The 12,527-nt window shown below is 36.7% G+C and overlaps 1 protein-coding gene across 4 annotated transcripts in view; it reads right to left on the minus strand.

The window, feature by feature from the left end:
• The window catches only part of BMP2K (BMP2 inducible kinase), a 144,388-nt gene that overhangs the window by 44,796 nt on the left and 87,065 nt on the right, over positions 1-12,527 (minus strand). For all 4 annotated transcript variants that reach the window (XR_002733691.2, XM_023222475.2, XM_023222476.2 and 1 more), the window contains exons 9-11: positions 11,457-11,536; positions 7,194-7,357; positions 690-949 (exon numbers count right to left, since the gene is read on the minus strand). Coding sequence is in view for 3 of the 4 variants with exons in the window: in XM_023222475.2 (XP_023078243.1) it covers positions 690-949; positions 7,194-7,357; positions 11,457-11,536 (504 nt within the window). In the remaining variant the exon portion in view is untranslated. The remainder of the gene's footprint in view (positions 1-689; positions 950-7,193; positions 7,358-11,456; positions 11,537-12,527) is intronic.

The following is a 12,527-nucleotide window of genomic DNA, read 5'->3' on the forward strand; positions in this document are numbered from 1 at the left end:
ACACCAGTCCGGGCGACAGAGCGAGACTCCGCCTCAAAAAAAAAAAAAAAAAAAAAAAATTATCAACAAAACATAACAGAGATTCAATTAAAACCACTTTTAGCACAATTTAAGAACGTTTAGAAGAAAGCTACCAAAACACATTTACCACCTTTTCCTAGAAGATAAAGACACAAGAAGTGACTTCTAACCAAGACCCATTACACTAAATCTATACTCTCCTTTTATCTCCCCTCCAGTGGTGTCCTCTGGGCATCCCATGGTACCACCTACTTACCACCCTCCACTCTGGATCTATCAACCAAAACGAGGAGGGTGACAAAAATCTAAGACAATGTTACTTCTGCAAAGCCTAATATCACCTTTCCAACAACAGCATTATTAGTCTGTGAACTCAAAATGTAACCTCAGATAATATTCATTATAAACTGCAGTACTTATTTGTGAATACTAAATGTTTCCGATGAACATTCTTTTCTTTATAAGGCCACAATGCAACCTATTTTAGAGTATTCTTAAGTATTTCACTGATTGCAAATTAAATATTATTTCATAATCAGAAAATTGGGGAAAGTGTTTACTCAAATCTAGAGTTCAAGGCGCCCATGATACAAAAAGGAATTCACTGATATTCAATTTGCTGCATCAATTTCACACTACTTCCATATCTAAAGAAACAAAAAAATTACCTGCTGCATATAAGCATCCTGAAGTAGGTGGTGGTGGTGGTTGTGGTGGTGGTGGTGGTGGTGCTGCTGCTGCTGCTGCTGCTGCTGCTGCTGTTGCTGTTGCTGCTGCTGCTGGTGAGGATGACGATGCTGTAAATGGAGCTGCTGTAATCTCCAATCTCCCTGCTGTAGTTGCTGGAGTACTCTATGCTGCTGTGGTGGTTGTTGAGGAGGTCCCTGACCCAGTAAAATTTCAGGGCCATTTCCAGGTCTTAGTGCCCCTAAAGACAAGGTCCCAAACACTTACATTAACACACTAATGATTTCAATTAAAAAGCTGGATTTCAACATGCTCATCTCAATAGTAATTTAACTAAGGCATTTATATCCTTATTTATAATACAGAAACTTCCATATGCATAGAGTTTATAGGGATTTACTTTAATTATAAGTACTGAAGAAGCTTAATTTTGTCATCTACAACTCTGAACAAAAGTCAACATCTTAGAAACACTTCATGTTTCATGCTTCGGCTCTCCATGAACACAATATCCATGTTAGTTTGTTCTACACTGCTCAACTATATCATGTACTATCATGAGTATGTATCATTACCAAAACAATTCTCAGTCTAGAATGCCATTTTCCACCTACTGAAATTCTTATTCTTTAAAGTTTAGCTCAAATCTCTCTTCCTTGTTCCTTCGACTAGCACTTCCACTCAGTTTATTCCATTTTAGTCTGTCTTGTACATATTAATGACTTACATGGCTACTTCCTAACCAGGGACCCTGAGGGAAAAGATGATGACTTACTCATCTGTTAAGAGTCCCAAAAAACCTTTTATACAAAAGATGATTAATAAATGCTCACTGTAATGAATCTATTAACACTGTCTCCTAAACGGATATTTATTCATAAGCTCCATTAATTATACCCTAGGCAAATCCTACATGTAAACTTTAAAAATTAACTAAAAAGTAAGATATACACTTAATGCAATACACTAACACACTATAATTTCTATATTCTCCTCTAACTTACCCTATATTCAAATACAACTGTTCAATCCTAGAGGATAAAAAGAGAGGGGAGAGAGTGCAAGGAGGGAGACAAGGGTTCTTTTTTCATCAGTGTTAGTATCCTCAAATTTCCTCAGACCTAAGTACAACAGCTTTATGAATATAGTTTTATAACTATTTCTAACTTTTCTACTTATAAGGAAATGCACGTTCATTTTAACTATCCTTGAAAATACTTATAAAAATGTAAGTTAAAAAATGAAAATCACAAATCCACCACACAGATACAACCATTATTAGCCTTTTAAGTGTATTTCTTTCCAGGTGAAAGAGTATTAAAATAACTACTCAAAAATCATTCACTCTGAAATTTTTTTTTAATTGACAAATAATAAGTGTACATATTCATGGGGTACATATTGATGTTTTAATACATATTTTGCAAAGTGATCAGATCAGGGTAATTAGCAAAAGCATCATCGCAAGCATCGTCTTTTTTTGTGTGTTAGGAACACTCAACATTCTCTTTCTACCTATTTGAAATTACACAAAAGATTGTTAACTAGTCATTCTAAGTGGTAGAGAATACTAGGATTTATTCTTCCTATCTGGCTAAAATTTTATATCCTTTAGTAAATCCCTCCCTACCCCTCACTTCCCCTATCCTTCCAGCCTTTAGTATCTTTTATCTCCTTGAAAATTTAATAACAGTAAGTAACTTTAATAACTTTATAATAAGTAACTTTAACAACAACCTAAGTAACTTATAGGTTAAAAAAGAAATAACAAAAGGGTCAACGTAGAGCTCAGGCTGTGGCTTCAAAGAGTGGAAGCCCCAACCTTTTTAGCAGCTTCCATTTGGTGTTGAGCCTGTGGGTGCACAGAAGTCAAGAACTGAGGTTTGGGAACCTCAGTCTAGATTTCAGAAGATACATGGAAACGCTTGGATGCGCAAGCAAAAGTTTGCTGCAGGGGTAGGGCCCTTATGGGGAACCTCTGCTAGGGCAGTACAGAAGGGAAATGTGGGGTCAGAGTCCCCACAGAGTCTCTACTGGGGCACTGCCTAGTGTAGCTGTGAGAAGAGGGCCACCATCCTCCAGAACCCAGAATGGTAGATCCACCTACAGCTTGCACCATACGCCTAAAAAACCTGCAGACACTCAACGGCCAACCCATGAAAGCAGCCGGGAGAGACGCTGTACCCTGCAAAGCCACAGAGGCGGAGCTGCCCAAGATCATGGGAATCCACCTTTTGCATCAGCATGTCCTCGATGTGAGACCTGGAGTCAAAGGAGATCATTTTGGAGCTTTTAAATGTGACCACCCCACTGGATTTCAGACTTGTATGGGCTCCGTAACCCCTTTGTTTCGGCCAATTTCTCCCGTTTGGAATGGCTATATTTACCCAATACCTGTATCCGCATTGTATCTACGAAGTAACTAGCTTGCTTTTGATTTTACAGGCTCATAGGTGGAAGGGACTTGCCTCGTCTCAGATGAGACCTTGGACTGTGGACTTTTGGGTTAATGCTGAAATGAGTTATGACTTTGGGGGACTGTTGGGAAGGCATGATTGGTTTTGAAATGTGAGGACACGAGATTTGGAGGGGTCAGGGGTGGAATGATATGGTTTGGCCTTGTCCCCACCCAAATCACAACTTGAATCGTATCTCACAGAATTCCCACATTGTAGGAAGGACCCAAGGGAAGGTAACTGAATCATGGGGGCCAGTTTTTCTCGTGATAGTGAATAAGTCTCATGAGATCTGATGTGTTTATCAGGGGTTTCTGCTTTTGCTTCTTCCTCATTTTCTCTTGCTGCCACCATGTAAGTGCCTTTCACCACTTGCCATGATTCTGAGGCCTCCCCAGGCATGTAGAACTGCAAGTCCAATTAAACCTCTTTTTGTTCCCAGTTTCTGGAATGTCTTTATCAGCAGCATGAAAACGAACTAATACGTATGTATAGTATGACTCCTTTTATTTTATTTTATTTACTTACTATTTTTGAGACAGAGTCTTGCTCTGTTGCCCAGCCTGGAGTGCAGTGGCATGATCTCGGCTCACTGCAATCTCCGCCTCCTGGGCTCAAGTGATTCTTGTGCGTCAGCCTCCCAAGTAGCTGGGATTACAGGCATGTGCCACCATGCCTAGATAATTTTTGTATTTTTAGTAGAGATGAGGTTTTGCCATGTTGGCCAGGCTGGTCTTGAACTCCTGGCCTCAAGTGATCCACCCACCTCGGCCTCCCAAAGTGTTGGGATTACAGGCAGTGAGCCACTATGTCCGGCCTCCATTTATTTTAAATACAACATGAATTATTTATATCTGTATATATACATGTAAAAACATAAAAAAGGACTGGGAAGATGAACATTAAACACTGCTGGTTAACTCTGGGAAGAAAATGGAGGGAGATGTTCACATTTTCACTGAATACTACTGTATAATCCGAATATTTTAAAATACAATACTCGTGTTAATTTTTGCATTCTTTTTAAAGGGTGAAGAAATGTAAAAAAAAAAAAAAATGCACTTATCAGGGGAAAAAGAGGAACATTTTTCCAACTTAAGCTGAAAGCATGTAAGAAAGAGAAACATGGCCCCTGACATCAGGAGTAGGCCTGGCAATCACAGCTAAGTCTTGGTGCTCTCCTGTTGAATAATCTCATACAACATTAGACAAGGCCACTATGATTGTGATGGATCAAAACAAGACCACTCCAAAATCATGTCTGAACAGCGACAAAACCATGAACATTGTCCAAACCCCAAAAATGTCTCAACATCTTTAGCTACTGAGGCTTTAGCTTCCTTCCTTCTAGATAAAATTTATATTAAGAAACCTAAATATATTATAACACCGTTTCATTTTTATTTTTATTTATTTTTTTGACACAGAGTCTCATTCTGTTGCCCAGGCTGGTGTGCAGCAGTGCAATCTTGGCTCACTGAAATCTCTACCTACTGGGTCCAAGGGATCCTCCGCACCTCTGCCTCCGGAGTAGCTGGGACTACAGGTGAGCACCACCACGCCATTGCTCAGGCTGGTCTTGAACTCCTGGCCTCAAGCAATCCGACCTGCCTTGGCCTCCCAAAGTGCTGGGATTACAAGCGTGAGCCACTACACCCCGCTTCATATGCCCTCTTTTTGACAGTATGCAATAGTATGCAATACAGAGCAAAGCCTACTTCCTTTCTTCCTTCTTTTTTTTTTTTTTTTAAGATAAGGTCTTGCCCTGTCACCCAGGCTGCAATGGTGCAATCACAGCTCACTCTACCTTTGAATCCCTGGGCTCAAGTGATCATCCTACCTCAGTCTCCTGAGTTGCTGAGACAACAGGAATGAACCACCCTGCCTAGCTAATTCTTTATTTTTTGTAGAGATGGGGTCTCACTATGTTCCCCAAGCTGGTCTCAAACTCCTGGCCTCAAGTGATCCTCCCACCTCAGCCTCCCAAAGTGCTGGGATTACAGGCATGAGTCAGCATGTATGGCCTCCCACTTCCTTATAGCCTCTCCAAAATTACCCAAAACAAGCCCAAATCCTTTAATATGTCTTTTCAAGCACCGTCTTCCTGAGACACCCCACAGATCTGAATAGTTTAGGAGTAATAAATATAACTTGTTCAACAACAAGTGTGTTTCTAGTGTTCTTTGACTGGAGGACACTAATGCATGATAAATAAGACTGATAGGACCTCCAACCCAAAAAGCTATAAAAAAGACTAACTAACATTGAATGTTTACTATGAGACAAAATTTTCATAGATATCACACCTTATTTACTCCTCATAACAGGAAAAGTAGTTGTTATTCCATTTTACATAAGAGAACAGTGGGGTTAGGAAATGATTAAATAGGAATTAAATACAAATGATTTCAAATTCACATTGTTTTCCCTTTTCCATGGAATACTCCTCCAATTATTGTACCTGACTACCAAAGAAGTACATAGCAATATGCCAGATAAAACAGGATGGGTGCAGTCACTCACGCCTTTAATCCTAGCACTTTGGGAGGCCAAGATGGGAGGATTGCTTGAGCCCAGAAGTTCAAGACCAGCCTGGGAAGCATAGGAAGCATAGGGAGACCCAATTCTAAATCTATGAAAAAAAAAACTAAAAAATTAGCAGGCATGGTGACCTACACCAATAGCCCTAGCTACCCAAGAGGCTGAGGTAGGAGGAACGCTTGAGCCTGGGAGGCACAAATGCAGTAGCATGATCATGGAGTGCCACTGCATTCCAGCCTGGGTGACAGAGTAAAACCCCTGTCTCAAAAATAAACAAATAGTAAATAAATAAATAAACAGGTCAGGTGCGGTGGCTCGGCACTTTGGGAGGCCAAGGTGGGCGGATCACCTGAGGTCAGGAGTTTGAGATCAGCCTGGCCAACTTGGTGAAACCCCATCTCTACTAAAAATACAAAAATTAGCTGGCCATGGTAGCAGTTGCCTGTAATCCCAGCTGCTTGTGAGGCTGAGGCAGGAGAATTGCTTGAACCCAGGAGGCGGGAGGTTGCAGTGAGCTGAGATGGTGCCATTGCACTCCAGCCTGGGGGACAAGAGTGACACTTCGTCTCAAAAAAAAATAAAAAATAAAAATAAACATTACCTTTCCTGAACATATACTTTACTTGATAACAGTAGTTAACAGTTAACATTTATCAAAGGCATATCATGTATCAGGTATCACATTAAACAGCCATTTAATCTTCCCAATAATCCTATTAAGACAGGTACTAGTACTTTTAGAAGCTGTATTAAAAAACGGGAGAAATAGGACTCAAATCAGGTCCGTGAGACTCAAAATGTAGGCTCTTAACCATTAGAGTATCCCATTAAAAACATTTTAACATTAAAACATGACAGATTGATCACGAAATAAAGTGCAAAACAGGATTTCTTTAAGGTGAGTCTTCAGGTTATACCCCAGATCCTTGAGAAAGTAAGTTTACTCTAATGTTAGGGATATTTCTTTGGGGGAAAAAATTTTTTTTTAAATACCACGCTGTACCATCATGCTTAGGAGATACTTTAGATGAGTAAATTTTTCTCAAAATCAGGTAAGTTTTTATGTTGTAATGTCCATTGCACCAAGACTTTAGGCGCAATGCAAAGACATATAACTTTGTAAGACTAGTGTTTTCAACTTTCTTTCTTTCTCATAAAACATAGACTTTTTCCATACCTTTGAACTTTATTTCCAACCTCAAACCCTACTACTTGATGACTCTAGGGATAAGAGTTTGTATTTATAGTATCAAAGCAAATTGTGAGTTTTTTGTACTATACTTTCATATTGCCAGTAACTTCCCTTTGCCTACAACAATTGAATTTCTGAGAAACCAACCGAATTTAGTAGACATCAGCAGAAAGTTTCTGAAAGCATTATGTTATCTGCTTTACAATATTAACGATCACCTGAGGTCAGGAAATCAAACCATAAAAGGTTTATTTACATTAACCTTTAAGAGGATGAGATTGGCAGGGCTCTATTACCTTTTGGTCTATGGTTACCGAATTCACCAGGAGCAAGGACTTTAACAGGTGTTGCTGAACTTTGAATGGTCAGCACACTGGGAGTGGCAGTAGTAGTAGAGTTGGCCTTTGGTCTTTGTCTTGGTGCAATTGAGGTTTCTGTTGGTCCAATGGTATCTGTTATTCTACAACAGAAGAATATATTTCATTCTAAATATTGGGATTATTTCTAATTTACTATTTATTCTATAAAGCATCCAACTCAACAGATGCATTTTAACTATTACTGATAATCACATTAGTCCTCATCTTTCTCCTAAGACTCATTTTCAAGTATCAAATGTTTAATAAAGATAGAAAAACAAATAAAACTAACAATTTTCCTTAAAACAGTACACAACCATTCATAGTCTGCTATCAAAACCAGCAGAAAAAGAACATAGTCCCAGAAATTGCTCTTTAAGGAGATGAAATGATACTGAAAGGAAATAAACAGAAACCTTTTAATAAGGTTTTGGACAAAACTGGGAGCCACTCTCTGAACTTGTCAGGGAAATAAAAATAAGAAACAACAAGGAACAATCTCCCTTTGCTTGGACTCCAAGGCATAAAAAAAGAAAAGACTGTGGCCCAGGGCATGTTAAACAAAATAAGCCAAAACTTTTAATAGGTGCCACCTGCTCACATTCAACTTACTCTTTAACTTTGCTTTACTCAGAACACAAAATGGAAAAAGCATATAAAATTTATCCCACTAGGACTTAGTTTAGGCCCCAGATGTGGGTAGTTAAGCGGTAAACACAGTTTTGAAATCAAGAGACCATAAATATAATGTGAGAAGACATCGACATTTGCTTCTTTTTAAAAAAAGAAAAAGAAAAAAGGTAAAATCTTTATATATTTATCAACTTGCTTGCTTTCTATAAATTAAGTACAAAAATTCAAATACTTGTTAACAGGACCATATGTTCACCTTCCAACAGGATTCACAATAAAATATCATTATTAAATCCCCCTTACACATTTTCAAGTGAATACTTAAAATTTTTACATACATATGATTTATGAAGCACACATCTGCTGCATTTGCATCTATCAACAAGTGCACAGATCCAGTTATTTCCCAGTATCTGTATGTACCACAAGAGGGAACCCTACTAACAACTATCTTTTCAAGAGGAACAAAAAAAAACGTGACACAGAATCAAAAGATCTTAGAATTACATGTATGCTGTTTTCTGAAAATAATACTAATGCTCTAGATGGGATGGGGATGGTAAAAGACATGAAAATTGAACTAATAGGCCATATATATATATATTATATATATATATATATATAATATACACACAGATATATATATACACACTGTATATCTGTATATATACATATAATTAGTGTATATATATATAAAATCAATTATATCTTGTTTTAATGATAATCAAGTATTTACTGCCATTGAATTACTGATGCGCCATTACAACCAATGCTATACTCCCTAAGCTCAAGTAATTTGGGGGAAATATTGTACACAATCTCTCGGTTTAACTATCCATTCTGTATTAAGTGGCTAGTACAGGCCAGACCTGACATTGCCTTGTTGCTGATGTAAACCCTCTTTAGAGATTCACAACACACATAGGCACAGCAAAAGCCCTAAGAAGCGTATTAAAAGTCTGTATAGTTTGTTCACTCTGATGTCTCCTGTTTTACCAAAGCGCTAATATGTATTGTACATTTACTGATATCCAGCAAAAACACTGCACAACACCCTGTCCTCAAAGAATTTACAGTATACCTAGGAAGACAGGGCACATGTTAGTGGAAATGTAAAAAATGTAAGATAGTAAAAATCATCAGTGCCAAGCTAGTGCTGTCAAGAGTTTATGGAGATGTAATTGTACTTTTAACCTAATCTGGCTACAGAAGGCTTCAGGTAGAAACTGGGGTTTAAAATTTTCTTAATAAGTTTGATTTCATTAGGTAGTGATGGAGAAACCAGGTATTCTATGTGAAGGAATGGGAAGAAAATGCCTGGGCAGATTGGCACAGGGAGATACAAAATTGACTGAAGTTAAAAACAGTAATCATTGCATCAATACTGCCGCATAGTCTCATTTTCACTATTACAACACTCACAGAGCTGTTTTTCTGCTTCCCTTCTTTCTCCTCGCCATCACCTGAACAAAATCATTGTAATTTTCCTAAAACTCAGACTCACACTCTCCTGCTTAAAATCCTTCAATGTTTCCATCTGCCAGGCCAGTGACTCTCAGTGTCTCCATCTTTAAGACACGTCAGATAAATTTCACATCTTAAACCATACCAAGAGCAGATGCAAAGTTCAGGGAGATGAGAGCGACCTTTTAAGAAGGCAAAGAGTACCACAGATTGAAGGCAGCTGAAAAACCCTCGGGTGCTTTTTGAAAACATGTAATGAAACTGCTAGTAAATAATTTCTCCTCCCAAAATATGCTCTTTACATGAAAAAAACTAATTTTTTTAATATTAAGCTTTGTATACATTTAGATTTTTTCAAGTTTTCACTAATATTCATAGACTGAATTTATATTAACCAATAAGTACCAATCAACCTTATTTTTTAATATACATAATGTTCAGATTTAACATACTATAAATAAGCACTGTGAATTTTAATAGTACTATTTCATTGTCTTGTAACTCTACAGCTATAACTTGCGTTAGGGTGAAAAGAAAATCAAATCATCATTCTTGTTCAGCTGACTTATGCTTTTTTAAAAAAGTCTGCACCTACTTTCTCAAAGATTTATTTACTAATTATTTTAAAAAAACAGAAGTCACAATAAAATTCAACTGACAAATCCTACAATAATCCCTAATTACCATTCAACTATAACAGTGGATGCTACTTAAAGCTACGTCACAGATAAGATCGATTGTTGGTCAAGCTGGATTCCTGCAGGTTAGATATAACTTTACACCTTGATCTCTTCTCAAAAGAATATTTTGAAATTCAAGTGAAGGAAGATATTTTATAACACCATTTTTGAAAATAAGTCATTCACAAATGAAATTTTAACATTTATAAGTAACAGATCATTTACAACACATGTCACAACCAAGTCTCAATGAGTAGAACTGACTAGAAGGTTGAAAATTAACTGACCTATAGGCCAAAGTCCAAATTTCTCAGCATGATATATAAACAAAGTTGTTCATGACGGGCATTTATCTACCTCCTGTATATGTCCCCCTTTGTCCTAGTCTTGTAGTTTCACAAGGGTCATTCTTGCCTAAACTGCCTGCCAGCTATAATTTCACTCCCCACCCTTCCAGGTGATTGACTATTCACCATTCAAGGAGGAGTGCAGCAACTCCCACCCGCAGGGAAAGCATTCTTTATGTGCTCCTGTTTCTCTGTTCCCAGTCTTTCCCTTCCTTCACACTCTCAAAGTAGCCTAATATCTATCAGGTTGTAATTGTTTACTTGTCAATTAGAATGTGAACTCCTTGGAAATAAAAACTGCTTTTTTTCCTTTGTGTTTCAATTGTCTATATCTTGCATATAAAAAGCATATGAACAAATATATTTTTGTATTGGGTAAACAAACTTTGCATAAATAACATACAATACAAAATTGCTGTGACCAAGAAATCTCCCCAAATATTATACCTGTCTGATAATCTAAGATACAATCCTGCTTGTTAACTTTTAAATTCAAAAAAGTGTGTGGTGGGTAAAAATCAGTCATTAACAGATTCAGTCTTAACCTACATAATATAGTTCAAACTTATTGTTAATAATATAATAAATACTCTGAAAAATAAGATTGAAAACATATTTACCAGCCTTAAAAAGTATTATAGTTATAACCACTCATTACAAATTCTACAAAGTACATACATATTTTATATTCTAGTTGCCTGTAAGAGCTATTTTTTTCTTTCCTTAAATTTAAAAAATAAACATACTATCTATAAACTGAAAACACAGTATTTCCTAAATTAGAGTTGCTATGTGATGAAAATGACAATCCCTGTCCAAAAAAAAGACCTACTCTAACATCATCAAACAATCACTTGTCATTGAGTGAACAGTTCCAGTGAGATGATGCCAAATCCTTTATCTAATATTTTTAAAAGCTTATTTTGTATTTGCTATCGCAATTATACCACATACAATAAGCAACACATCATCTTTTGTGGATGAAGATGATATTTAATCAATTATACTTGCTAGGATTAAAAACAAAACCTATCTTTTTTTTAATGCCTTTTCAATTTTAACATAGTTTTGCCTACCTGGCTTTTATTTGGCTTTTCCTAGCAGCTGCTTCACTAGCAGTCATCGGTTCAGGAAGAGCTGAAGGAATAGAAGAATTCTTGGAAGGAAAAAAATAAAACTTCTCATTTTAGTTTTTTAATTGCAGAAAGTTTTTGTAATCTATGGATATATTATTGAACTTTAAAAGTACTATGAGACACTATTACTATCACATCAGATACCTATAAATTGTTCACATATATTCACCAGATCTAATCTGCAAATATCACTACATGTTACACAAATGTCAATTTCATATTCATGTGCCATAGAAACCTTGGAAAATAAGCAGAACACCATTGTGTCCATTTATAAGTGGGTAAATCTTGAGTGAAAAGAAAGATTATATTACACTTGTAAATCAATGACTATTTTGCATTTTGGAAAAAGCAACAAACACCAAGGATAAGAATCAAGTGTTGTTTCTACATACTACAGATAATTTTCAAGACACTGATTGTAAGGCCTGGAAAATGAGGGCGGAAGGCCTTGTTCATTTGTTTATACTCAATGTTTAGTTCATTGTAGGTACTCAATAAATATTTGCTGAGTAAATGTCGAATGAGTCTACTTATCTACTTTTAGAACTGCAAAGCTTTCAGCTTCAACAGAGAAAATAATACATCAATATGGCAAGGGCTTCAAAAAAAAGAAAGGCACCACATTCCTTCTTTTTTTCTTAGTGGGGTAGATTAAGTTACACATTAAGGAAACCCTACAGAAACAGGTCAGGCCAGATGATCTTTACAAAGTCAAGAATGGCTTATAATCAGTGATGATTCTAGAGACCTTTATTAACACTGACGGAGACTTGCCATACACGATTCACCTAGTGTAGTTAAATGCACTGTACAGACAGTGAATAAAATTCAAAGCTTTTAAATAATACTAACTATTGCCAACTGAGCACCTTCCATGGACTAGGCACTGGGTTTTACATGTAAACTTTATAATTACTATCCTTGTTTTACAGAAAAAGAAATGGACATTAAAGTAACTTACCAAAAGATTCAAAGTCAGTCACTGATAAGGACAAAACTGAATCTGGG

This window comes from Piliocolobus tephrosceles, chromosome 3 (genome assembly GCF_002776525.5).
Source record: "Piliocolobus tephrosceles isolate RC106 chromosome 3, ASM277652v3, whole genome shotgun sequence".
In the NCBI taxonomy this organism is placed as follows: Eukaryota; Metazoa; Chordata; class Mammalia; order Primates; family Cercopithecidae; genus Piliocolobus; species Piliocolobus tephrosceles.